This window comes from Ahaetulla prasina, chromosome 3, assembly GCF_028640845.1.
Source record: "Ahaetulla prasina isolate Xishuangbanna chromosome 3, ASM2864084v1, whole genome shotgun sequence".
NCBI classification, from domain to species: domain Eukaryota; kingdom Metazoa; phylum Chordata; class Lepidosauria; order Squamata; family Colubridae; genus Ahaetulla; species Ahaetulla prasina.
Genome location: NC_080541.1, coordinates 228,187,344 through 228,212,902, shown reverse-complemented (window position 1 = coordinate 228,212,902; position 25,559 = coordinate 228,187,344). Strand labels below are relative to the sequence as shown.

General features: G+C 45.6%; 1 protein-coding gene across 2 annotated transcripts; it reads right to left on the bottom strand.

Moving 5' to 3' along the window:
• Positions 1 to 3,361: 3,361 nt before the first annotated feature.
• On the bottom strand, positions 3,362 to 23,587 carry C3H20orf96 (chromosome 3 C20orf96 homolog). Of its 2 annotated transcripts, none has more exons than XM_058174641.1 (11): positions 23,481 to 23,587; positions 22,447 to 22,549; positions 20,935 to 21,067; positions 19,399 to 19,514; positions 17,305 to 17,463; positions 14,390 to 14,489; positions 11,870 to 12,027; positions 11,631 to 11,732; positions 10,624 to 10,710; positions 7,765 to 7,883; positions 3,362 to 3,791 (listed from the first exon to the last, which is right to left on the bottom strand). In XM_058174641.1, exons 2-11 carry the CDS (start codon positions 22,504 to 22,506, stop codon positions 3,731 to 3,733), a joined length of 1,095 nt encoding a protein of 364 aa, XP_058030624.1. In that variant the 5' UTR covers positions 22,507 to 22,549; positions 23,481 to 23,587; the 3' UTR covers positions 3,362 to 3,730. The 2 variants fall into 2 exon arrangements, 1 of the variants encoding a protein (XP_058030624.1); XR_009154100.1 differs by having other exon boundaries at positions 3,779 to 3,791; positions 10,602 to 10,710.
• Positions 23,588 to 25,559: the final 1,972 nt, after the last annotated feature.

Here is a 25,559-nt window from a genome sequence, read left to right as displayed (position 1 = left end):
CCCCAACAATCTGGGTCCTCATTTTACCTACCTTATAAAGGATGGAAGGCTGAGTCAACCTTGGGCCTGGTGGGACGAGAACCTGCAGTAATTGCAAGCAAGCTGCATAAACTCACACAGTATAGTCCTCAACGTACGACCACAATTGGGCTCAACGTTTCCGTTACTAAGTGAGACGGCTGCTCGACGAGGTCGGTTTCATTTTATGACCCGTCTCTTGCCCCAGGTGTTAACTCTGAACGGTCGCTAAGTGAATGGCGGCAAGTCGAGGACTACCAAAGTTGCCAAAATTTTGCATTTGCTCCAATTTTTTTTTCCTTTTCATCTGCGATTCTCTTTCTGCTCCGTTTCAGACCGAAAGCTTCAGGTCTCTCTGTCTTCAAGGAGACGTTTCATGATTTGGACCGGATATCCTTAATAAATTAGTCGCTTTGATGTAAATGGAATAGAATAGAATGAATGAGCTGGAAGGGACATTTGAGGTCTTCTAGTCCAGCCCCCTGCTCAAGCAGGAGAACCTATACGATTTCAGATAAGTGACTGTCTAGATTCTTCTTAAAAACTTCCAGTGGTGAGGCGCCCGCAACTTCTGGTGGCATGCTGTTCCCCTGGTTAATTGTCCTCACCGTTAGGATGTTTCTTCTGAATTCCAGGTTGTTTCTCTCTTTGATTAGCTAGAGCAGAACAGAGCAGAGCACAGCAGAGTTGGAAGGGACCTTGGAGGTCTTCTAGTCCAGTCCTCTGCTCAAGCAGGAGACCCTATAACATTTCAGATAAATAGTTCTCCAATCTCTTCTTAAAGACCTCCAGGGGTGAAGCACCCACAACTTCTAGTGGCAAGCAGTGCCACTGGTTAATTGTCCTCACTGTTAGGAAGTTTCTCCTCAATTCCAGGTTGCTTCTCTCCTTGATTGGTTTCCATCTATTATTTCTTCTCTTGCCTTAGAGAATAGGTGGACCCCCTCCTCTTTGGGGCAGCCCCTCAAATACTAGAATCCCGCTATCATGTCCCCCCTTAGTCCTTCTTTTCTCTAGACTGGCCAAACCCAGTTCCTGCAGCCATTCTTTGTATGTGTTAGTTTGTAGGACTTTGATCATCTTAGTTGCTCTTCTCTGCACTTTTTCCAAAGTCTCAACATCTTTTTTTTTTGGTAATATTTGTAATTTTTTTTTTGTAATAAAACTGGGAGTTATGGGTTGCGTTTAAATTCCCACTTAACAAGGGAAAAAAAACCCTTTTAATTTGATCAATTTAAAGGCCATTTGTCTCCACCTAGTGGTGAACTCAGAGGCTGCAACGGAAAAAGCCTGTATCCATTCTTTCTCACAAAGGTATTATTACTAAGCTAACTTAACCAACACCAGTGATTCACTTAACAGCTCTGGCAAGAGACGTCGCAAAACGGGGCAAAACTCACTTAACGACGGTCTTGCTTAGCCATGGAAATAACAGACTGTCGACAGAGTGAGGAGGGACCTTGGAGGCCTTCTAGTCCAGCCCAACCAAGAGACCCTATACTCTTCCAGACAAATAGTTAACCAGTCTCTTCTTAAAAACCTCCAGCGATGGAGCATCCACAACTTCTGGAGGCAAGTAGTTCCACGGATTAATTGTTCTAACTGTCAGGAAATTTCTCCTTAGTTCTAAGTTGATTCTCTCCTTGATCAGTTTCCATCTATTGCTTCTCATCCTGCCTTCAGGGGCTTTGGAGCAGGGGTCTCCAACCTTGGCAACTTTAAGCCTGGAGGACTTCAACTCCCAGAATACCCCAGCCAGCAAAGCTGGCTGGGGGATTCTGGGAGTTGAAGTCCACCAGGCTTAAAAGTTGCCAAGGTTGGAGACCCCTGCTCAAATACTGGCTTGACTGCCATCTTGTTACCCTAGTCCTTATTTCCCAATTCCTGCATCCGTTCTTCGTATATAATATAATATAATATCAGTTAGAAGGGACCTTCGAGGTCTTCTAGTTCAACCCCCTGCCCAGGCAGGAAACCCTAAACCATTTCAGACAAATAAGTGGAACGACTTGCCTTCAGAAGTTGTGAATGCTCCAACACTGGAAATTTTTAAGAAAATGTTGGATAACCATCTGACTGAGATGGTGTAGGGTTTCCTGCCTGGGCAGGGTTGACTAGAAGGCCTCCAAGGTCCCTTCCAACTCTGATGTTATGTTATGTTATGTTATGTTATGTTATGTTATGTTATGTTATGTTATGTTATGTTATGTTATGTTATGTTATGTTATGTTATGTTATGTTATGTTATGTTATGTTATGTTATGTTATGTTATGTTATGTTAAATGGCTATCCAACATTTTCTTTAAAAACTTCCAGTGTTGGAGCATTTACAACTTCTGCAGGCAAGTTGTTCCACTGATTAATTGTTCTAACTGTCAGGAAATTTCTCCTTAGTTCTAAGTTGCTTCTCTCCTTGATGAGTTTCCACCCATTGCTTCTTGTCCTGCCTTCAGGTGCTTTGGAGAATAGTTTGACTCCCTCTTCTTTGTGGCAACCCCTGAGATATTGGAACACTGCTATCATGTCTCCCCTAGTCCTTCTTTTTATTAAACTAGACATACCGAGTCCCTGCAACCGTTCTTCATATGTTTCAGCCTCCAGTCCCCTAATCATCTTTGTTGCTCTTCTCTGCACTCTTTCTAGAGTCTCAACATCCTTTTTACATCGTGGCGACTAAAACTGGATGCAATATTCCAAGTGTGGCCTTACCAAGGCATTATAAAGTGGTATTAACACTTCACGTGATCTTGATTCTATCCCCCTGTTTATGCAGCCCAGAATTGTGTTGGCTTTTTTGGCAGCTGCTGCACACGGATGGCTCATATTGTAACCTTCAACGCCCTAACCATCTTCTTTGCTCTTCTCTGCACCCTTTGTTGGGCTGAACTGTGGTCGTTAAGTCGAGGACTGTTATATGCCCTTCCATGCAGGGCCGAATTTAAAAGGGTGCTGGCTTTACAGGTAATCCTCGGCTTACAACAGCCCATTTAGTGACCGTTTAAAGTTACAACGGCATTGGAAAATGTGACTCGGGACCGTTTTTCACGGTTATGATCTCTGCAGCGTCCCTAGGATTTTCGTGATCAAAATTCAGACGCTTGGCAGCTGGTTCCTATTCATGGCGGCTGCTGTGTCCAAGATTACGCGATCCCCTTTTGTGATCGTCCGATAAGCAAAGTCAATTGTGGGGGGGGGGAGCCAGATTCCCTTAACAACCAAGCTACTAACTTAATGGCAATGATTCACTTAATAACTGTGGCAAGCAAGGTCGTAAAACGGGCCAAAACTGGGCCACTCCCTTAAACAAATGTCTCACTCAACAACGGAAATTTGGGGCTCCAGTGGGGTCGTTAAGACGAGGACTACCTCTATAAGGAAGCAGGGACCCTGGTCGCTGCAGCCTTCACAGGGCACTCTGTATTGGGGGCGGGGGCAGTGAGAACAGACAGAGCATTGGTTTTTGGGGTGCCCTGACAATAAACCTACCACCATTGAGTCAGATAATGACTGCTTTTAATAGAGGAAAAAGAAAACCCCGATATATTTGATTGAGGAAATTTAAAGACAGCTGCAAGATTTAGCCTGGCTAGGCTCTTTGACCAGGAGGCGACACCCAATCCGGGCCAAACCCGGGCCAAACCCAACCGACAATGCAGCCCAAGCAGGTTTTGGCAGGCAAAGACGTATCCTTCCCCGCTTCCTTTCCGGCGACTACAAGGGGAAATCGTCATCGGTCGGGACGTTCAAGACGACCTCCATGTCTGGGGTGCATCTGAGAGGGGTGGGTGGGTAAGAGAGAGAAGCAGACATGAGATTATGAGTATAAATTAGGGAAAACCTGGTTCAATAGTAGCAATTGAGTCCTTTGGGAGAAGGGCGGTATAAAAATCGAATAAAATAAATAAATAAATAAATAAATAAACTGGGAGAGGGACCTAGGAGTCCCAGTCAGGGGTGAAATGCTCCCAGTTCAGACCGGATCGCCCGATCTGGTAGCGATGGCGGCGGGTGGTTCGGAGAACCTGTGGCAAAAATCCCTGCCCTCCCCCCATGCCCAGCTGAGCTGCGCAATCATCAGAGGTTTTTTTTTTTTACTTTTAAAAGCATTTTTTCTTCAGCCAAAAAAATGCTTTTAAAAGTTAAAAAAAAAAACCTCTGATGATCGTGTGGCTCAGCTGAGATCGTCAGAGGCTTTTAAAAGCATTTTTTTGGATAACCTCTTTGGCCAAAGAGGTTGTAGCAAAAATGCTTTTAAAAGGCTCCTCTGGCGATCCCAGCTGAGTTGCCTGATCGTCAGAGGCTCTTTTTCTTTTAAAGGCAAAAAAAAAAAATGCTTTTAAAAGAAAAGAAACACCTCTGACGATCAGACAACTCAACTGGGATCGTCGGCCGAAGAGGTTGTAGAAAAAATGCTTTTAAAAGTTTTTTTTAAAAAGTTGGCCATACCCACCCATTACCACCGCCCCCACCAAGCCATGCCCACAGAACCGGTAGTAACAAATTTTACATTTCGCCACTGGTCCCAGTGGACGATCACTTAAACCTGAGCCAGCCGTGTGCGGCAGCAGCCAAACAAGCCAATACAATCTTTGGTTGTATAAACAGAGGCATAGAATCAAAATCACATGAGGTCTTAGTACCGCTTTATAAAGCCTTAGTAAGGCCACACCTGGAATCCTGTGCCCAGTTTTTGGTCCCCGCGTTACAAAAAAGATGCTGAGACGTTGGAAAAAAATGCAGAGAAGAGCAACGAAGATGATTAAAGGCCTAGAGGCTAAAACATACGAAGAAGGGCTGCAAGAATTGGGTTTGGCCAGTTTAGAGAAAAGAAGGACTAGGGCGGAAATGATAGCAGTCTTCCAGTATCTCAGGGGCTGCCACAAAGAAGATGGGATCAACTTATTCTCTAAAGTCCCTGAAGGCAGGACAAGAAGCAACAGATGGAAACCAATCAAGGAGAGAAGCAACCTGGAACTGAGGAGAAACTTCCTAACAGTGAGGACAATTAACCAGTGGAACTGCTTGCCACCAGAAGTTGTAGGTACTTCATCCCTGGAGGTCTTTCAGAAGAGACTGGAGAACCATTTGTCTGAAATATTATAGGGTCTCCTGCTTGAGCAGGGGGCTGGACTAGAAGACCTCCAAGGTTTCTTCCAACTCTACTCTACTCTACTCTACTCTACTCTACTCTACTCTACTCTACTCTATTCTCTACTCTACTCTAGCTAATCAAAGAGAGAAGCAACCTGGAATTAAGAAGAAACTTCCTAACAGTGAGGACAATTAACCAGGGGAACTGCTTGCCACCAGAAGTTGTGGGTGCTTCCTCCCTGGAGGTCTTTCAGAAGAGACTGGATAGCCATTTGTCTGAAATGGTATAATACCAAATGGAGTTGGGTGACAAGACTTCCAAAGTCCCTCCTAGCACTACTTTGATCGATTGATTGATTGATCCACACTAAGAAAGGAGGAAAGGTGAAAAGTGCCGAACAAGACCGTGGGGGGTCTGGAAGGCAGCCATCGGAACGACAAACTCAGGTCATAAGTACAGGTTCGTCCTTGATTTACGACCGCAATTGAGCCCAAAACTTCCGTTGCTAAATGGGAGAGTTGTGAAATGAATTTTGACCCGTTTTACAACTTTCCTTGCCACTGTTGTTAAGTGAATCACGTGGGACTTAGCTTTCTACATGGGGCTCCCCTTGAAGAGCACTCGGAGACTTCAGCTAGTCCAGAATGCGGCTGCGCGGGTTATTGAGGGAGCGGGTCGGAGCTCCCACGTAACACCGATCCTGCGCAGACTGCACTGGCTACCTGTTGTCTTCCGGGTGCGCTTCAAGGTATTGGTTACCACCTTCAAAGCGCTCCATGGCTTAGGACCGGGATACTTACGGGACCGTCTACTGCCGTCTTCTATCTCCCAGCGCCCAGTGTGTTCCCATAGAGAGGGACTCCTTAGGGTGCCGTCAGCCAAACAATGTCGACTGGCGGCCCCCAGGGGGAGGGCCTTCTCTGTGGGGGCTCCTACCCTGTGGAACGAGCTTCCCCCTGTACTCCGACAATTGCCTGACCTTAGGACCTTTCGCCGCGAACTTAAAACCTATTTATTTCATATGGCTGGACTGGCTTGATTTTAAAATTTTAATTTATTTAATTGGGTTTTAAATTTATGTAATTTTATGGGTGTAATTTTGTATTTTAAATTGTTCGACAAATTGAATAAGTTTTTTAAGGGCTATTTTTAATATTGTATTTGACTGTGGTTGTATTTTACTTGGTTGTTCACCGCCCTGAGTCCTTCGGGAGAAGGGCGGTATACAAATTAAAATATTATTATTATTATTATTATTATTATTATTATTATTATTATTATTATTATTATTACTACTATTACTATTACTATTACTATTACTATTACTATTACTATTATTATTATTATTATTATTATTATTATTATTATTATTATTATTATTATTATTATTACTGAAGTTGTTAAGTTAGTAACACGATTATTAAGTGAACCTGGCTTCCCCATTGACTTTGCTTATCAGGTGGTCGCAAAAGAGGACCACTGCGGCCGTCATAAACATGTCAGTTGCCAAGTGTCTAAATTTTGATCATGTAATCATGCTGCAACGGTCGTTAAGTATGAAAAATGGTCCTAAGTCCCTTTTTGCAGTGCCGTCGTAACTTTGAACGGTCACTAAGCGAACTGCTGTAAGTCGAGGACTACGTGTATATGTACATTATGGGCCCCTAATATGCATTATGGGATGCTTATGCATTATATTCATCATCATCATCTTCATCGTCTTTTAACCCCATAGTCCCTTGGGGGGGGTGGAGTCTGGGCAATTGAATGGAGCTATGCATTTACTGGCCGGATGCCCTTCCTGTCGCCAATGAGGAGTTTCGTGCAGCAGATATATTCTCATTGTGCCCAGAGAGAGAAACATCTGCCTCTACCTGGGATTGAACTCACAGCCTCCTGATTGTGAGGGGAGAGCTCCACCTTGCATTATATTCCTGTCTTTTAAATCCCAGGTTGCCACTGGACCCTTTCCATCGGTCGTAATTTAGAATGGTCGCTAAGTGGCCGGTCGTATGTGGAAGACCACCTGTATACACTTTTGGGTTTGGTGTTTCTCCCAGCCTCGTCGCACATAACCCGCAGAGGTGAGATTCACATAATTGACCGACTGGTTCACCCAGCACCGAGAATGTGAGCTTTGCTCACGTGCGCGCCTTTCGCGCAATCATCCAGACTCGAAAACATGCCTAAGTAGGACATCATAGAGCAGGGGCGAGCCCACCCATGATTTCCGCTACCGGCAGTGGTGGGATTCAGCCAGTTCGCGCCTATTCGGGAGAACCGGTTGTTGGAAGAAATCTTATTTTGTTTTTTTTCCACTTTACAGGGCTAATCCTGTAAGGAAGGAAACATTCTGGTGGTGTTTCTAGCCTATTCATTATTGCCCTGCTTACAGAAACTGCCTCTTGGGTTAACCCTTATTACATTGTAACAGTGAGTGACGTTGAGTTAGCCACGCCAACATGGTCACATGCCCAACGAGCCATGCCTACCCAGCTGGGCAGCTTAGGGCAGAGAACTGGTTTTTAAATTATTTGAATCCCACCAGTGGCTACCGGTTCGGGCGAACCGGTCCAAACTGGCTGAATACCACTTCTGGCAACCCGTGCGGCTTCATGAGAAGGAACGTGAAGGTACAAAGGGAGGACAGTACTTGGGCCGGCGCAGAAGGATGTCCGGGAAAATGATGTTGTATGGGTCCCCCAGGGACTGATGCAAGCAGATGATGCTCTTGTGCAGCTCCGTCACTTCTTTCATCAGGTCGTCAATCACCTGAAACGAGAAACAGGGCCAAAGTTTCAGGGCTCCGAACATCTCCTACTCCTGGTTGGACCTCCCAGCTCCTCCTGCGTGGAGTTTTCAACACGGCTGGCCTCCAGGGCCCCTATTTCACGTAGTCCTCGACTTACAACAGTTCGTTTGGTGGCCAAAGTTACAACAGCGCTGAAAAAAGGGATTCAGAACCGTGATCCACACTTACAACAGCTTCAGCAACCCCGTAGTCATGTGATCAAAATTCGGACGCTTGGCAAGACTCCTAATTTATGACAGTTGCAGTGTTTCTTACGACCTGAATGTTGTTAAACAAATCACTGCAGTCACAGGGTTGTAAAGTGAAACTGGCTTCTCCATTGACTTGGTTGAAGTCCACCCATGCTGCCTGGGGAATTCTGGGAGTTGAAGTCCACACATGTTGGCTGGGGAATTCTGGGAATTGAAGTCCACCCATTTGGATGGGGGATTCTGGGAATTGAAGTCCACCCATTTAGATGGGGAATTCTGGGAGTTGAAGTCCACCCATGTTGGCTGGGGAATTCTGGGAGTTGAAATCCACCCATTTAGATGGGGGATTCTGGGAGTTGAAGTCCACCCATGCTGGCTGGGGAATTCTGGGAATTGAAGTCCACCCATTTGGATGGGGGATTCTGGGAGTTGAAGTCCACCCATTTGGATGAGGGATTCTGGGAATTGAAGTCCACCCATTTAGATGGGGAATTCTGGGAGTTGAAGTCCACCCATGTTGGCTGGGGAATTCTGGGAGTTGAAATCCACCCATTTAGATGGGGGATTCTGGGAGTTGAAGTCCACCCATGCTGGCTGGGGAATTCTGGGAGTTGAAGTCCACCCATTTAGATGGGGAATTCTGGGAGTTGAAGCCCACCCATGTTGGCTGGGGAATTCTGGGAGTTGAAGTCCACCCATTTAGATGGGGAATTCTGGGAGTTGAAGTCCACCCATTTAGATGGGGGATTCTGGGAATTGAAGTCCACCCATTTGGACGTGGGATTCTGGGAGTTGAAATCCATCTATGCCAGCTGGGGAAATCTGGCAGTTGAAGTCTGCCCAGGCTGGCTGAGGAATTCTGGTCGCAAAAGGGGATCGCGTGACCCCGAGACCCTACATCCGTCATAAATGCGAGTCAGTTGCCAAACGTTTGAATTTTGACGCCGTGATCATGGGGATGCTGCAACGGTCGTAAAGGTGAAAAACGGTCGTAAGTTGCTTTTTTTCGGTGCCGTTTTAACTTCAAACGGTCACTAAATGAACTGCTGTAAGTCGAGGACTACTTGTCTAGCAAAGACCTCAATTCAGGATGTCTCTTTTGTCATCTGTACGTTACAGTTTCTAGCGGCCACGAAACCTCCTGGAAGGTTATCCTGCTGTGGGATAGGGAAGCCACCAAGTGATCAAGAGGAGAAATTTCTAACCAACCCTGACATCACCTCAGTTCTTTGATTCAGTAGTACATGATAAACTACTCCTCAAACTAAAATCCTACGGCATTTCGGGACCTCTTCACAATTGGATAAATGCCTTCCTGTCAAACAGACAACAAGTGGTCAAAATTGGCAACGCTTTATCGAATCCTGTTCCTGTCAAGAGTGGCGTTCCTCAAGGCAGCGTCCTTGGACCAACACTCTTTATACTATACATAAATGATCTCTGTGACCTCATCTCAAGTTATTGTGTTCTCTTTGCTGACGATGTCAAACTATTTAATACCACTAACAATACTTCTACCCTTCAAGAAGACCTCGACTTAATTTCTGATTGGTCTAAAACTTGGCAACTCCAAATCTCAACCAGCAAATGCTCAGTCTTACATATTGGAAAAAAGAACCCCAACATCAAGTACAAACTTGATGGACATTACCTAACTGACGACCCCCACCCTGTCAAAGATCTTGGAGTTCTCATATCAAATGACCTTAATGCCAAAGCCCACTGCAACTACATAACAAAAAAGGCCCTAAGAGCTGTAAACCTAATTTTACGCAGCTTCTTTTCTAAAAACTCTACATTACTAACTAGAGCATACAAAACATTTGCCAGACCAATTCCTGAATACAGCTCATCCGTCTGGAAACCATACCACATCTCTGACATAAATACAATAGAAAGAGTCCAGAAATATTTTACTAGAAGAGTTCTTCACTCCTCCGAAAACAACAAAATAACTTATACCAACAGACTTGAAATCCTGGGATTAGAAAACTTACAACTCCGTCGACTTCGACATGACCTGTGTTTAACACACAAAATCATCTACTGCAATATCCTTCCTATAAAAGACTACTTCAGCTTCAATCACAATATTACAAGAGCAAAAAATAGATTCAAGCTAAATGTCAACCGCTTCAAACTTGATTGCAGAAAATATGACTTCTGTAACAGAGTTGTTAATGCCTGGAATGCACTACCTGACTCCATAGTCTCTACTCAAAATCCCAAAATCTTCAACCAAAAACTGTCTACTATTGACCTCACCCCATTCCTAAGAGGACTATAAGAGGCATGCATAAGTGCACAAAAGTGCCTACCGTTCCTGCCCTATTGTTCCCTTCATTATATCAAATTAATATAGTTGATGCATATATTTTTTTTACTTATATATATATATATTTTCTTCAAGGTATGTTGTTTTATCTATGACAATTGTTTGTGTATACTGTTGTGACAAAAAGAAATTAAAAAAAAAAGTCTACTGACTGCAGTTCCCAGATTTTCTTGCCTCCTTTTGCACGCCTATCTGTCTTCTCAATTCCGTGTTGTTCCGGTGCATCTGCTCCAGGCCATCCTGATATTGCAGCAGCGTCTTCTAGAATGACAAAAAAGAACCACAAAATTAAGGCTGTGAGAGGCAACTTGGAGTCTTAGTGGACAACCAGCTAAATAGGAGCCAGCTGTGTGCAGCGGCAGCCAAAAAAGCCAATGCAATCCTAAATTGCATTAACAGAGGGATACAATCAAGATCAAGGGAGGTAGTAATAGAACTATAAAGCCTTAGTAAGGCCACACCTAGAGTATTGCATCCAGTTTGGGTTGCCACACTATAAAAAAAGTTGTTGAGACTCTAGAAAGAGCGCAGAGAAGAGCAACCAGGATGATGAGGGGACTGGAGGCTAAAACATACGATGAACGGTTGCAGGAACTGGGCCTGGCTAGTCTAGGGAAGAGAAGGACAAGAGGAGACAGGATAGCATCTTCCAATATTTGAGGGGCTGCCCCAGAGAGTGGGGGGGGCAAGCTATTCTCCAAAGCACCTGAAGGCCAGACAAGGAACAATGGATGGGAACTGATCAAGGAGAGATTCAACCTGGAAATAAGGAGAAATTTTCTGACAGTGAGAGCAATCAACCAGTGGAACTGCTTGCCACCAGAACTTGCGGGTGCTCCATCAGTGGAGGCTTTCAAGAAGAGACTGGGCTGCCATCTCTCAAAAATGGTGAGGGTCTGCTTGGGAAAGGGACTGGACTAGATGACCTACAAGGTCCCTTCCAACTCTGTTAATCTGTTAGTCCAACCCCCTTACTCAATCAATCAATCAGAACAGAGCAGGAGACCCTATATATACCATTCCAGACGAATGGCTGTCCAGTCTCTCCCCTCCTCCAGTCATCTAGAACTGGAGAAGCTTCTTGAGATGAGAAGCAAAACATTTTCAAAGAAAAGGGGAGGGGGAAAAAAGGATGAAAGTCCAGTCAGCGCTTTAGAGCCAGTCAGAGCGATTCCACCCACATCGGCCACAGACCGCAGAATTCGCTCCTGTTCGTCCCTGGCTTTTCCGGCTAACGTGTCCAGGAAGCGCCTGGCCAGATCTTCGGTGTCTTCCAATTCATACTGGAGAGGGCGAAAGAGCAGAAAGGGTGGGAGGGGGGGGCTTAAAGAAGGGTCCGAGGACTGCAAGACCCCTCCTCCCCATCTCACCCCACCCTTGAGACAGGGGCCTGGGAAGGACACCCAGCCCTCCCGCCCACCTGTTGCTCCTCGTTCAGGTTCCGGATGCTGCGCAGGAGGGAGGCGATCTGGACCGCCTTCAGCGGGTACTCCTTGTCCATGTAGGTTCGCAAGACGTTGACCTCCTCCTGCAAGGTGTGAACTTTGGTGCCGACCCGTTTCAGCTCCTGGTCCAGTTCTGAAAGAAAAGACAAGAGAAGGGAACCTTGAGGGTCATTGTTGTTGACTGGGAACACGCTGGCGCACGTGAACAATGTGATTCTGATGCCCGATCTCAAAAAAAAACAAAAAAACCCCACACCAAAATAAAATATATCATAGCAATAGCGCTTAGATTTATATACCGCTTCACAGTGCTTTTGCAGCCTTCTTTAAGGGGTTTACAGAATCAGCCTCTCGCCTCACCCACCCCCCCAACAGTCCAGGTCCTCATTTTATCCAGTTCGGAAGGACAGAAGGCTGAGTCGATCGTGAGCCGGTCAGGATCGAACTGCTGGCAGTTGGCTGTGAGTTAGCCTGATAATACTGGCTTCTAACCACTGCGCCACCAGCTATAGAATAGGAGATAGATAGATAGATAGATAGATAGATAGATAGATAGATAGATAGATAGATGGATGGATGGATGGATGGATGGATGGATGGATGGATGGATGGATGGATGGATGGATGGATGGATGGATGGATGGATGGATGGATGGATGTGGTATGGTATGGTATAAGATATGATATGATATATATGATGATATGATATGATAGATGGATAGAAAGATAGCTGATAGGTAGGTAGGTAAGTAGGTAGGTAGGTAGGTTGATGGATGGATGGATGGATGGATGGATGGATGGATGGATGGATGGATGGATGGATATGGTATGGTATGATAAGATAGATGATATGATAGATGATAGATGGATAGAAAGATATAGATTGATAGGTAGACAGCTTGTAGATGGATGGATGGATGGGTATGGTATGGTATGATATATGATATGATATGATATATGATATGAAAAATGGATAGAAAGATATAGATAGGTAGATAGGTGGATGGATGGATGGATGGATATGGTATGGTATGATATATATGATGATATGATATGATATATGATAGATGGATAGAAAAATATAGATAGATGATAGGAAGGTAAGTAGGTAGATGGATGGATGGATCGATGGGTATGGTATGGTATGGTATGATATATGATACTGTAGATAGATGGATAGAAAGATATAGATAGATGATAGGTAGGTAGAAAGATGATAGATAGATATAGACAGACAGATAGACAGATAGATAATGGATGGATGGATGGCTGGATAGATAGAGATAGACAGAGAGAGAGAAAATGGATGGATGGATGGATGGATGGATGGATGGATGGATGGATGGATGGATGGATAGATAGATAGATAGATAGATAGATAGATAGATAGATAGATAGATAGATAGATAGAAAGACTAGCCAGCTGGCTTTCTGACAAGCAAACTCCACTGAGCAAAGAAATCTGGATTCATTTAGGGACCATCGGCATTTCCGACGCTAAGCAAGTTGCACCCGAATTTATGACCATGTTTTGGCTACAATGGGTTAAGTGAATGCCTGCAGTTATGAAGCAAATTGTGCAGGTCGTGAAACAAACGAGGCTTTTCTGCTGTTGACGGGTCGGAAGTCACCCAAAAATAAAAACAAAAATCATCACACAACTCTGAGACACTGAAACCGTCACAAAGCCATGCCAGTTTCCAAGCACCGGGATTTTGATCACGTGACCACATGAATGAATGGATGGATAATTGCAAGGACCAGTCATGGTTCCCTTTTTTTTTCAATGCGGCTATAACCGAACGGTCACTAAATGAATGGTTTTAAGTCAAGGTGTTCTGACCCAGCTTCCCAAACACGACAAACCCTCGGACGTGAACTCAAAAGTTTCCTTTTAGCCCTGGCAAAAAATCTCTCTCTCACCGCAGGCTAACAAGTCCGTCCAGCCGGGAGATGAATAGTTGTCTGTCACACCTATTCATCTCTACCCCCTGCCTTTTATCCCCAGAGCTCGGGTGGAGCTTCGCTAGCAGCGGGGGCTCTTCCATCCCAAGGACCGGCTCATAGATTTCCACTGCTCTCCTCTCCTCTGCCTTCTACGCATCAGGCACCGGACCCAGCTTTTCCTCCTCTTCCTCATCAGCCATCTCCAGACCTGGGGGCTGTTGACTCTCCATCTGAGGGCTGATGGATGTCTGTCTCTCTTTATCTCTGCCAGCTCCATTCCCCCCTCGGAGCTCCCAGGTTGCCTTGATGGCGACCCCGATTCCCACGCCATCTCCTCCTCTGATTTGGCTGCTGGAAGGGCCGGCGGCAGATAGGTCACAACACAAGGGCTACCTATACATCTACCTGTACATTAAGAGGAGGTGCTCGATAAGCAACCACAATGCACTACTCCTCCCTTGGGGATTTGAAAACCATGGAGCTATCTCCTTCCCAGCCCCACCCACCCAACCTCCCCCAGGTGAGGAGGACAGGTGGGCACCGCTTACTCGCCATTTTCTTCTCCACTTTCTTCTCCGCGTCGCTGAGCTCTGCTTTGGCGATGCCAGCTTGGTTCTGATTGGAGTCTCGGAGAGTGGCGATGATCCGCTGTGGGATTTGAAGCAACAAGAGTACGATTAGCCAGGGGAACTGCTCGCCACTAGAAGTTGGGAGTGCTCCGTCCCTGGAAGGTTTTTCAAGAAGAGAATGGACGGTCCCCTGTCCGAACTGGTCTAGGGTCTCCTGCTGGAGCAAGGGGTAGGACTAGAAGACCTCCAGGGTCCCTTCCAAATCTGGTACTCTGTATAAAACACTACGCTTACCACTATGTGATGACCCGGGACAAGGCACGAAGGTCACACAGCCAGCTGAGAGTTCAAACTCCCCTTTTAATGCTCCAGACTTTGCCCCCAAACGCTCCGATGTGCTTGGCAAGTCGCAGAGCAACGCACACGGCGGCTGCACCCAGTCCAGCCAAACAAGGGAACAGGAAAAGGAGTCCATGAACCAAGGAACAAACAATGAGTCCACAAAGTAAGGAACAAGGTACCGAGTCCATGAAGTGGGGAAGAAGAGAGCAGTCCTGCAAACTCCAAATGGCACTCCAAACTCTTATCAATTCAGCGATCGCTCCCGACAAACGTCCCGCCCCACAGCGTCTCCTTAAATCTCAGTCCCCAGGTGTGCCCTCTGGAGAGGGAACGGGGCACTCTCCTTCCGAGTTGTCGGGTTGGCCTGCGCTGTTCCCGCCTTCTCTCCACTCTCCATGTTCGGGGATCAGGAGGGGGCGGTCCTTGCTCACCGCCCGAGCTCCGCCGCTCTTCGTTTCCACTGCTTGCCCTCTCTCGGTCATCTTGCTCCCGTTCCTCCCTGCTAAGAAGCCGTCCCAATCCTGAGGGACCCTGGTCTGCCTCGTCCTGCTCCTCCCCACATTCCTCTGATGCCAACGAAGCCGCCCCCTCTCGGCTTCTCCACAGATTCAGGCTCCAACAGGAGCATGGCGCACTTACAAAGGGGATTAAGGGATTGGAGGCTAAACTATACGGTGAGCGGTTGCGGGAATTGGGTATGTCTGGTCGCGTGATGGCAACCTATGGCACGCACGGAGCCCTATTGGTGGCCATGCGAGCTCAAAAGCAGGCCTTCCAATCCCACCGGAAGTCAGCAAACGGGCAGTTTCCAGAGGGAGGTGGGGAAGGTTGTTTTCGCCCTCCCCAGGCTCCTAGAAAGGCTCTGGAGCCTGGGGAGAGCGAAAAACGGGCCTGCTGCGTGCCAAAAGCGGGGGGAATGTGTGGGGAGGCGTGAGAGGCGCATAGAATTATGGGTGTGGGCACGCACGTGCGCGACTCCCCTCCACTTTTGCCACACGATGGCAAAAAGGTTAGCCATCACTGGTCTATCCTAACAAAGAGAAGGACTACTGGAGACATGATAGCATCTTCCCATGTTTGAAGGGCTGTCATAGAGAAGAGGGGGGTGGGTGTCAAACCCATTCCCCAAAGACACCTGACGGCAGGACAAGAAGTAACAGGTGGAAACTTTTCAAGGAGCGATCCAACCGACAATTCAAATTTCCTGACGGTGAGAACAATTAATCCGTGGAACTGGTTGCCTTCGGAAGCGGAAGTTGTGGGTAGCTCCATCAAAGGAGGTTTTAAAGAAGAGATTGGACAGCCATTTGCTTGAGCAGGGGGTTGGACTAGAAGACCTCCAAGATCCCTTCCAAATCTGTTATTCTATTCCATTCCATTTTATTCTACCTTCCTTCCTTTCTTTCTTCCTTCCTTTCTTTCTTTCCTCCTTTCTTTCTTTCCTCCTTCCTCCTTTCTTTCTTCCTCCCTTCTTTCTTTCTTCCTTCCTTCCTTCTTTCTCTTTCTTTCTTTCCCTCCTTCCCTCCTTTCTTTCTTTTTCTTCCCTCCCTCCCTCCTTTTTCTTTCTTTCTTTCCTTCCTTCTTTCTTTCCTCTCATTCTTTCTTTCCCTCCCTCCTTCCTTTCCTTTTTTCCTCCCTCCCTCTCTTCTTTTTCCTTCCTTCATTCTTTTCTTTTTTTTCTTTCTTCCTTTCTTCCTTCCTTTTTCCTTTCTTTCCCTCCCTCCCTCCTTCCCTCCTTTCTTCCCTTCTTTCTTTTTCCTCCCTCCCTCCCTCCTTTTTCTTTTTCTCTTTCTTCCTTTTTTTCTCTCTCTCTTTTTCTTTCTTTCCTTTTTCTTTCTTTCCCTCCCTCCTTTCTTTCTGAATAACAGAGTGGGAAGGGACCTTGGAGGTCTTCCAGCCCAACCCCCTGCTCAAGCAGGAGGAGACCCTATGCCATTTCAGACCAACAGTTGCCCTTTCTCAATAAACAGGCTGTTCAGGTGGACCCAAAGCCAACCTGCTAATCCAGCGGTTCTCAACCTGTGGGTCGCGACCCTGTTGGGGGTCGAATGACGATTTGCCAGGGGTCGCCTAAGACCATCGGAAATATGGGAAGTATACTTGGGAGTCGAAGAATCACGCTCCAATGGTTGACTCCACCAGCCAGCTGCAGGCTCTTCAAATCGCTAGCCGGATTCGGCTTCAGGCGCGATGAATTAAACAAGAGAGAAATCTTTGCTCTGATGTCTCCCTCTCAAGCCAGCTGCAATCACTCCCAATCACGAGCCTAATCTGGCTTCAGGCGCGATAAACTTAATAGGGGAGGAGTCTCTGCTTTAATGCCTCCGTTCTCAAGGCAATCGCAAGCAGTTCAGATCGCTAGCCAAGACGGCTTCAGGCGCGATAAATTCAAAACGAAAATAATTTTACAGTTGGAGGTCGCCACATCATGGGGAATTGTATTAAAGGGGTCGCAGCACTATAAAGATTGAACCACTGTGCTAATCCCTTGCTGTGAGCCCCCAACGGCCCATGGGCTCCCCGTGTCCCAGAGCCTGCCCAGGCGGCCTCACCCCAAACATGTCGTACTGCTGCAGGAGGGACCTGGCCTGGTTAGCCGAATCGGCCTCCGTCTCCTGGATGGTCTCCATCAGGGCCTTATTCTTCTCCAGGAGCACCACGGAATGGCGCCTCAATTCTTCCAGGCTGGCCGTCTTGCTCTTCGAAAGCCGCTAAGGTGGGGGGGGGTTTGGGGGGGGAGAGAAAAAAGGGGGTGACCGCAGGGGTTCTCTGCTGCTGCCGCTTTAAAAATGTGTGGACTTCAACTCTCAAAAATCCAGCCACCTTAGAAGTTGCCCAGGTTAAGAAACTCTGGATGACGAAAGAGCTCCAGTCCATCCTGATTGGGAATCAGATGGAAGGAGACCCCAAGTCCTAGAATGGTGAATTCCCTCCCTTCTTCCTTCCTTTCCTTCCCTCTTTCTTCCTTCCTTCTCCCCTCCTCCCTCCCCTTCTTTCCTTCCTTCTTTCCTTCTTCCTTCCTTTCCCCTCCTCCCTCCCCATTCCTTCCTTCCTTTCCTTCCCTCTTCTTCCTTCCTTCTCCCTCCTCCTCCCTTCTTCCTTCCTTCTTCCTTCCTTCCCTCCTCCCTCCCATTCCTTCCTTTCCCCTCCTCCCTCCTCCTTTCTTTCTTTCCTCCCTCTGTCCCTTCCTTTTTTCTTCCTTCCTTAAAATCAACCTTCCTATCTAACGTCCTCCTTCCTTCCTTCTTCCCACCTCTTCCCCCTTTCTTTCTTTCCTTCTTCCTACCTTTCCTCTTCCTCCTTCCTCCTCCTTCCTTTCCCCTCCTCCCTCCCATTCCTTCCTTCCTTCTTCCTTCCTTCCCTCCTCCTCCCATTCCTTCCTTCCTTCTTCCTTCCTTTTCTTACTTCCTCCTTCCTTCTCCCTCCTCCCTCCCCCTTTCTTCCTCCCTCTGTCCTTCCTTTTTTCTTCCTTCCTTAAAATCAACCTTCCTATCTAACGTCCTCCTTCCTTCCTTCTTCCCACCTCTTCCCCCTTTCTTTCTTTCCTTCTTCCTTCCTTTCCTCTTCCTCCTTCCCTCCTCCCTTCCTTTCCCCCTCCTCCCTCCCCTTTCCTTCCTTCCTTCTTTCCTTCCTTTCCCCTCCTCCCTCCCCATTCCTTCCTTCCTTCTTTCCTTCCTTTCTTACTTCCTCCCTTCCTTCTCCCCTCCTCCCTCCCCTTTTCTTTCCTCCCTCTGTCCCTTCCTTTCTTCTTCCTTCCTTAAAATCAACCTTCCTATCTAACTTCCTCCTTCCTTCCTTCTTTCCACCTCTTCCCCCTTTCTTTCTTTCTTTCTTTCTTTCTTTCTTTCCTTCTTCCTTCCTTCCCTCTTCCTTTTCTTCCTCCTTCCCTCCCTCCCTTTCCCCCTCCTCCCTCCCCTCCTTTCCTTCCTTCCTTCTTTCCTTCCTTTCTTCCTCCTTCCTTCCTTCTCCCCACCTCCCTCCCCCTTTCTTTCCTTCCTTCTTCCTTTCTCTTCTTCCTTCCTTCCCTCTTCCTTTTCTTCCTCCTTCCTCCTCCCTCCTTTCCCCTCCTCCTCCCTCCTTTCCTTCCTTCCTTTCTTCCTCCTTCCTTCCTTCTCCCCACCTCTTCCCCCTTTCTTTCTTTCCTTCTTCCTTCCTTCCTCTTCCTCCTTCCCTCCTCCTTCCTTCCTCCTCCTCCTTCCTTCCTTCCTTCTTCCTTCCTTTCTTCCTCCTTCCTTCCTTCTCCCCACCTCCCTCCCCCTTTCTTTCCTTCCTTCTTCCTTTCTCCTCTTCTTCCTTCCATAAGATCAACCTTCCTACCTCCTTTCTTCCTTTTCCCTCCCTCCCCCTTTCTTTTCTTCCTTCCTTCTCCCCTCCTCCCTCCCCTTTTTTACTTCCTCTTCCCCTCCCTCCTCCCCGCCTGCCTTCCTTCCTCAAGATCAACCTCCCTCCCTCCTTAACTCCTTCCCTCCCTCTCTCCTTTATCTATCTCAACCTGCCCATCTCAGCCAAGACATTCTGAGTGGCTTTCAATTCTGAAATCTCTGCTTCTCCAGGTGTCAACTATTTGCCCTTCGGTTCCAGGACATAATAAGGGGGTCTGATCCCCAAATTTGAGCTTTCAGGGGCTCTTCCCTTCCTTCAGGTACCTGCAGAATTTTGATGTTGGCCTTGGCCATTTCTTCGGTCAGGGCTTGGTGCCACCCGACCTTGTACCTCATTGAAGGGGTGGCCTTCAAGGCCAGGCTCCGGGCCTTTCGCTCTTCTAGAAAGAGAACAGAAGTGGGGGGACCTGAGGCCGCTGCTCGCAGGACAGCAGGTCGGAGAAGGCGGGAGATTCTGGACCAAAAATATCAAATGTTTTGTCTAGTGGGGAATGCACTAGGAGGTGGGGAGTTCTAGTCCTGCCTTAGGTCTGAAAGCCAGCTGGATGACTTTGAGATAGGGGACTGTGAGATAGTTTCTCTGTCTGTCTTTATCCTTCCTTCCTTTTCCCTCCCTCCCCTCCTTCCTTCTCTTGCTTCCTTTCTTTTCTTCCTTCTTTTTTCTTTCCTTCCTTCCTTTCATCTTTCTTTTCCTTCCTTCCTTCCTCTTCCCTCCCTCTCTCCCTTCCTTCCCTCCTTTTCTTTCCTTCATCTTTTTCTCTTTTTCCTTCCCTTCCTTCCCTTTCCCTCCCTCCCCTCCCCTCTTCCTTCCCTTCTCTTTTTTTCCTTTCTTTTTTTCTTCTTTTCTTCCTTCCTCCTCTCTCCTTCCTTCCTTCCTTTACTTCCATCCTTCTCTTTCCTTCCTTTATCTCTTTCCTTCCCTCTTCCCTCCCTCTCTCCCTTCCTTTACTTCCATCCTTCTCTTTCCTTCCTTTATCTCTTTCCTTCCTCTTCACTCCCTCTCTCCCTTCTTTTACTTCCATCCTTCTCTCTTTCCTTCCTTTATCTCTTTCCTTCCTCTTCACTCCCTCTCTTCCCTTCCTTCCCTTTCTTTCCTTCATCTTTTCCTCTTTTTCCTTCCCTTTCTTCCCTTTCCCTCTCTCTCCTCCTTCCTTCTCCTCCTTCCTTTCTCTTTTCTTTCTTGCTTCATCCTCCTTCCTTCCTTCCTTCCTCTTCCCTCTCTCTCTCCCTTCCTTTACTTCCATCCTTCTCTCTTTCCTTCATCTCTTTCCTTCCTCTTCCTTCCCTCCCTTCCTTTCTTCTGTCCTTTTCTCCTTCCTTCCTTCCTTTTTCTTTTTCTTCCTTTCCTTCTCTTCTCTTTCTCTCTCTCTGTCCCGCAAAACAAGCCACACAGCTTCCTAGGCAGAGGGCCAGTGGTGCAGGCGCTTGGCCTTCTTCCTGATAGAAAACAACCGATTGGAAGTCACCCAACTGGCTTCGGGGTTTAAGGCAGGACTCGTACTCAGATTCCTCTCTTCCACTAAAGCAAACTGCACCCCTCCTTCCCCTACTTAGAAGACGGATCCTCTCGGCCTCTCCTCATTGCTTATAGGAAGAACCACTCCTTTCTTTTCTGTCTGGGAGGACAGAAAGTTTGAAGATGCTTTCAAACGAGGATGTTCTATCCTTGCTAGTCCTTTTGGGACTTTCAGCCTCTTGAGTATCTCTGAGTGGCCTTCTTTTCACTCAGCCACAAGTGAACTCTACCAAAAAGGAAAGACTGGAAATGACTTTTTTTTTTCAGCCAAACTCTTTTCCCACCTGATTTCTTGGGTTGTATCTTCTGCTGGAATTTGTTTCCCTCCTTCTTCATCCCTGCAGGCACTGTGGGTGGCAGGAGTAATCTTAATTTGGGCTTTCTTGGGACCTCTTCCCTTTCCCATTGGCTGTAATCCTAAAGGCCAGAGGAGAAAGAGGCAGACAAGCAACGCATCTTCATGGGGTTTAAAACTTGACGAAAGTCAACAAATGACACAACACACACACACACGTTGATTTTTCCAGTCTCTTTGGAAATGAACGGAAGCCTGAAAGTCCTCGATTTGCGCTCACGATTGAGGCCAAAATTTCCGTTGCTAAGTGAGACATTTGTAAAAGTGAGCCGTGCTCCATTTACGCTCTTTTCTTGCCACGTTTGTTAAGTGAAGCATAGCAGTTGTTAAATTAGGAACACAGTTGTTAACTGCAGTGGCTAGAATGCAGTACTGCAAGCGACTTCTGCTGCCTGCCCGCTGCCTGCAATTTGGCAGTTCAAATCTCACCAGGCTCAAGGTTGACTCAGCCTTCCCTCCTTCCGAGGTCGGTTAAATGAGGACCCCAGATTGTAGAGGGCAAGAGGCTGACTGTATAAACCCCTTAGAGAAGGTTGTAAAGCACTGGGAAGCGGTATATAAGTCTAAGGGCTGTTGCTATTGCTAACATCATCAGGGCTAGTGCTGATGCTGTGGTAGGTAACTAGGGTTGATCAGTGCTAAGTAGCTAGCCCTGATGATGTTACCTAGTTTGGCTAAATGAAACATCTGAAAGAAAATAATCAAGAAGGGAATATGATTCATGGTGGGAGAGGAGGAGGATGACTGTGGGGTCCTTGGTGCTCTCTGAGCTTGGTTGCTTTCTTGCAGCAGGCGTTTGATTACTCAAACTAGTAACACTGATGATGTTACCTAGCTGGGTTATGAAACGTCTGCAAGAAAACAACCAAGCTCAGAGAGCACCAAGGATCACCCATGTCTATACTCCTACCTATTATATCTCTGAGAAATATCTGCTTAAAACAATCTTATCATCCACCCACATACCAGTGTAGCATGGAAATACTGTACTATTCACTTTGACCTGGAAAGCCAATTCTCTCCAGCAGTCTTCTGCTTAAACATATATATATATATTTATGTAACGATAATAATAGGGATTTGTGCACAACTGTAACATTTTATTATCTACTCAGTAAAGAATACAAAAAGTACGATTTGGATCTTTTAAACCAGGGGTCTGCAACCTTGGTCCCTTTAAGACTTGTGGACTTCAACTCCCAGAATCCCTCAGCCAGCAAAGCTGGCTGAGGAACTCTGGGAATTGAAGTCCACAAGTCTTAAAGGGACCAAGGTTGGAGGCCCCTGGTTTAAACCATACTGCTTCCTTTTGCAAAATTCTATTCTATTATTCTATTCAATTCCATTCTAGTCCATATTTTCTATTCTATTCTATTCTATTCTATTCTATTCTATTCTATTCTATTCTATTCTATTCTATTCTATTCTTTGCAGAACTCACCGTTTGGTTCAAGGAACTGATAAAACTCTTGGGAAACAGACTTGGATTCCTGGACGACATTTTTGGAGCCAGGGAAAAGCCGTGCGGGAGGAAATGTCAGCACCTGGAGGGACGAAGAATTATATATATAAAAAAGAAGAAATGGACAAATGGAAGAGATATCTTGAAGATCCATTGCCGTCAAATCTTGCAAAATGTAGTCGGTCTCTGCAAAATTAAAAATTCTCAGAGGAAAAATGAATGATTTGAAATAATGTTTTGGGATTGGGTGAGAGATCCTGATGACCTCAAACCATTATTTTATTATCTTAATATTGTTCATGATGGAATATTTATAGGCTGCCCGACCATTCTAGCTTCAGAGAGGCTCCCCATAATACAGCTTTAAATAAGTGCGGTTTTAGCTTTTTGTATGCCACTCACTTTGCTGTGTGTGCGCGATGGGTTTCGTAAGCTGCCCAAAGTCAATGTCTAATTTAAATAAATGACATTAAATTCAAATTGAGGAAACCCAAGCCCCCAAAGGAAAAGGCAGGAGCACAAATGTGAGCCAGAATTTTATTCCAGGTGAATTTATTTTATTTTATAAAATATTTTATTATATAAAATATTTTATTATTTATTTATTTTATTAATCTAGGAGAAATGTTAACATGCTTAGCTAGTCCATGTATGATATGCCATACACTAAATAAAATAATGCAATGCAATGCAATGCAGTGTATTGCAATGGAGTGCAATGGAGTGCAATGCAATGCAACAAAACAAAACAAAACAAAACAAAAAAATACAAAACAAAAAATACAAAACAAAACAAACAATACAAAACAAAACAAACAATAAAAAACAAAACAAAACAATTCCAGGGGTAGCTCTCAATTTAGGCTCCCCCCCACCCGCATGGAGGACCTGAAGGACGCAGCAGCAGCCACTACCCGGAAACCGCTGCCGTTTGGTTTCCAGGGGTAGACTGCGCCCGTCGCTGGAGGCTCCATTTAAGAGGATCGGCCAACCCCGCCTCGTTTCCCCTTTACCTGCGTGCGCGCGCGCGTGTGTATACGTCTCCCCGTCTCCTAGCAACGCCGCGCGCGCTCATCTCCATGGCGACCCAAGGAGGGACCTACGGAAGCCTCGCAGGCCCAAGCGTCTCCCCGCCCTTCGCTCCGCTGATCCCTCCCGTCGTCGTCGTCGTCCCCTCCCCTTGAGGTCGACCCCAACGCCCGTTCTTTCCATTGGCCGCGTCCCTGCCGCGAAGGCCCCGCCTCCCGGCTCCTCTTGCGCGTGCGCAGGAGGTCTTTCGCTGGACAGCCTTTCCTGGCTCGGGCCGCCTCTATCGCCAACCTGGCGCCCTCCCCAATGAGTTGACTTGCGCTTCCCATCAATGGCTCTCCGGATTATTGATTGCAGTTATTGGATAATATATTTAGCAGAGGAAGAAGGCCCAGTTAGGGCGCAGCATCTACTTAATCTTGGGCGAAGAAGCTACCTAAAGAGAGTTGGATAGGAGACCACGAGGAAATCACGGCAAAACTTTTCAGAAGGAACAAACTTTTTTCTGCTGCCAATAAAACCAAATGGAATTAAGAGAAAATCCTAACTTCCCTCTCTCCCTCCCTGTCTCCTAACTGTAGTTTTTGACTATAATTCTATTTTATTGTTTTTAGAAATATTTTTCTTTTGTGGTTTTATTGCTTTTAATTATTGTAAGCTGCCCAGAGTTGCTTCGAAGCCAGATGGGAAGCAAACAGATATAGAATAGAATAGAATAGAATAGAATAGAATAGAATATGAAATGAATAGAACAGAACAGAACAGAACAGAATAGAATAGAATAGAATAGAATAGAATTTTAATCGGCCAAGTGTGATTGGACACACAAGGAATTTGTCTTTGGTGCATATACACTCTCAATGTACATAAAAGAAAAGATACGTTCATCAAGAATTCTAAGGTACAACACTTAATGATAGTCAGACGGTACAAATAAGGAATCTGGAAACAATATCAGTATAAATCACAAGGATTACCAGCAACAAGGTTACAGTCATGCAGTCATAAGTGGGAGAAGATGGCAGATGGGAACGATGAGGAGATTAATAGTAGTGCAGATTTAGTAAATAGTTTGACAGTGTTGAGGGAATTATTTGTTTAGCAGAGTGATGGCCTTTGGGAAAAAATTTATATATGATTTATATTGATATTGATTGTTCCTGATTGCTTATTTGTACCTTATGACTATCATTAAGTGTTGTACCTTAGAATTCTTGATGAACGTATCTTAATAATAATAATAATAATAATAATAATAATAATAATAATAATAATAATAATAATAATAATAATAAGCCATCGAATCATACTAGGAAACAATATAAATAGTACAGCAACAAGTTACAATCATAAAGTGGGAGGAGATGGGTGATAGGCACGATGAGAAGATTAATAGTGATCTTATATAATAAGGTAATATGATCAATACTCTGCTAAACAAATAATTCCCTCAATACTGTCAAACTATTCACTACGTCTGCACTACTATTAATCTTCTCATTGTTCTCATCGCCCATCTCCTCCCACTTATGACTGTAACTTTGTTGCTTGTATCCTTACGATTTATACTGATATTATTTCCTGATTGCTTATTTGTAGCCTATGACTATCATTAAGTGTTGTATCATTAAGTGTTAAATTTGGACTCTATGACTATCATTAAGTATTGTACCTTGATGAAGGTATCTTTTCTTTTATGTACACTGAGAGCATATGCACCAAAGACAAATTCCTTGTGTGTCCAATCACACTTGGCCAATAAAAAATTTCTATTCTATTCTATTCTATTCTATTCTATTCTATTCTATTCTATTCTGTTCTATTCTATTCTATTCTATTCGTAATTAAATAAATCAATAAAAGCGGAACCCCAATTGTTGACTTGGAGCTCAAGTTTGGCATGGAGCCACTAAATGGATCTTTGAATTTGAGAGAGAGACTTTGACTTTTGCAAAGGGGTTTATTTGCCCACACCAAAATATAAACCACCCAATAATTCATGTAAAATATAAGTCTTTAGGGTATAGAAGCTTATGAGCTAGAAAGCAACACATCAGACAATA

Excerpts from the sequence above, each read along its gene's own strand:
- C3H20orf96 (XM_058174641.1), bottom strand. The coding sequence starts at position 22,506 with ATGTCGTCCAGGAATCCAAGTCTGTTTCCCAAGAGTTTTATCAGTTCC. Across the intron at positions 11,733-11,869 it reads ACCTGAACGAGGAGCAACAG|TATGAATTGGAAGACACCGA; the intron begins GTGGGCGGGAGG and ends CGCCCTCTCCAG. Across the intron at positions 10,711-11,630 it reads TTCTGCGGTCTGTGGCCGAT|AAGACGCTGCTGCAATATCA; the intron begins GTGGGTGGAATC and ends TTGTCATTCTAG.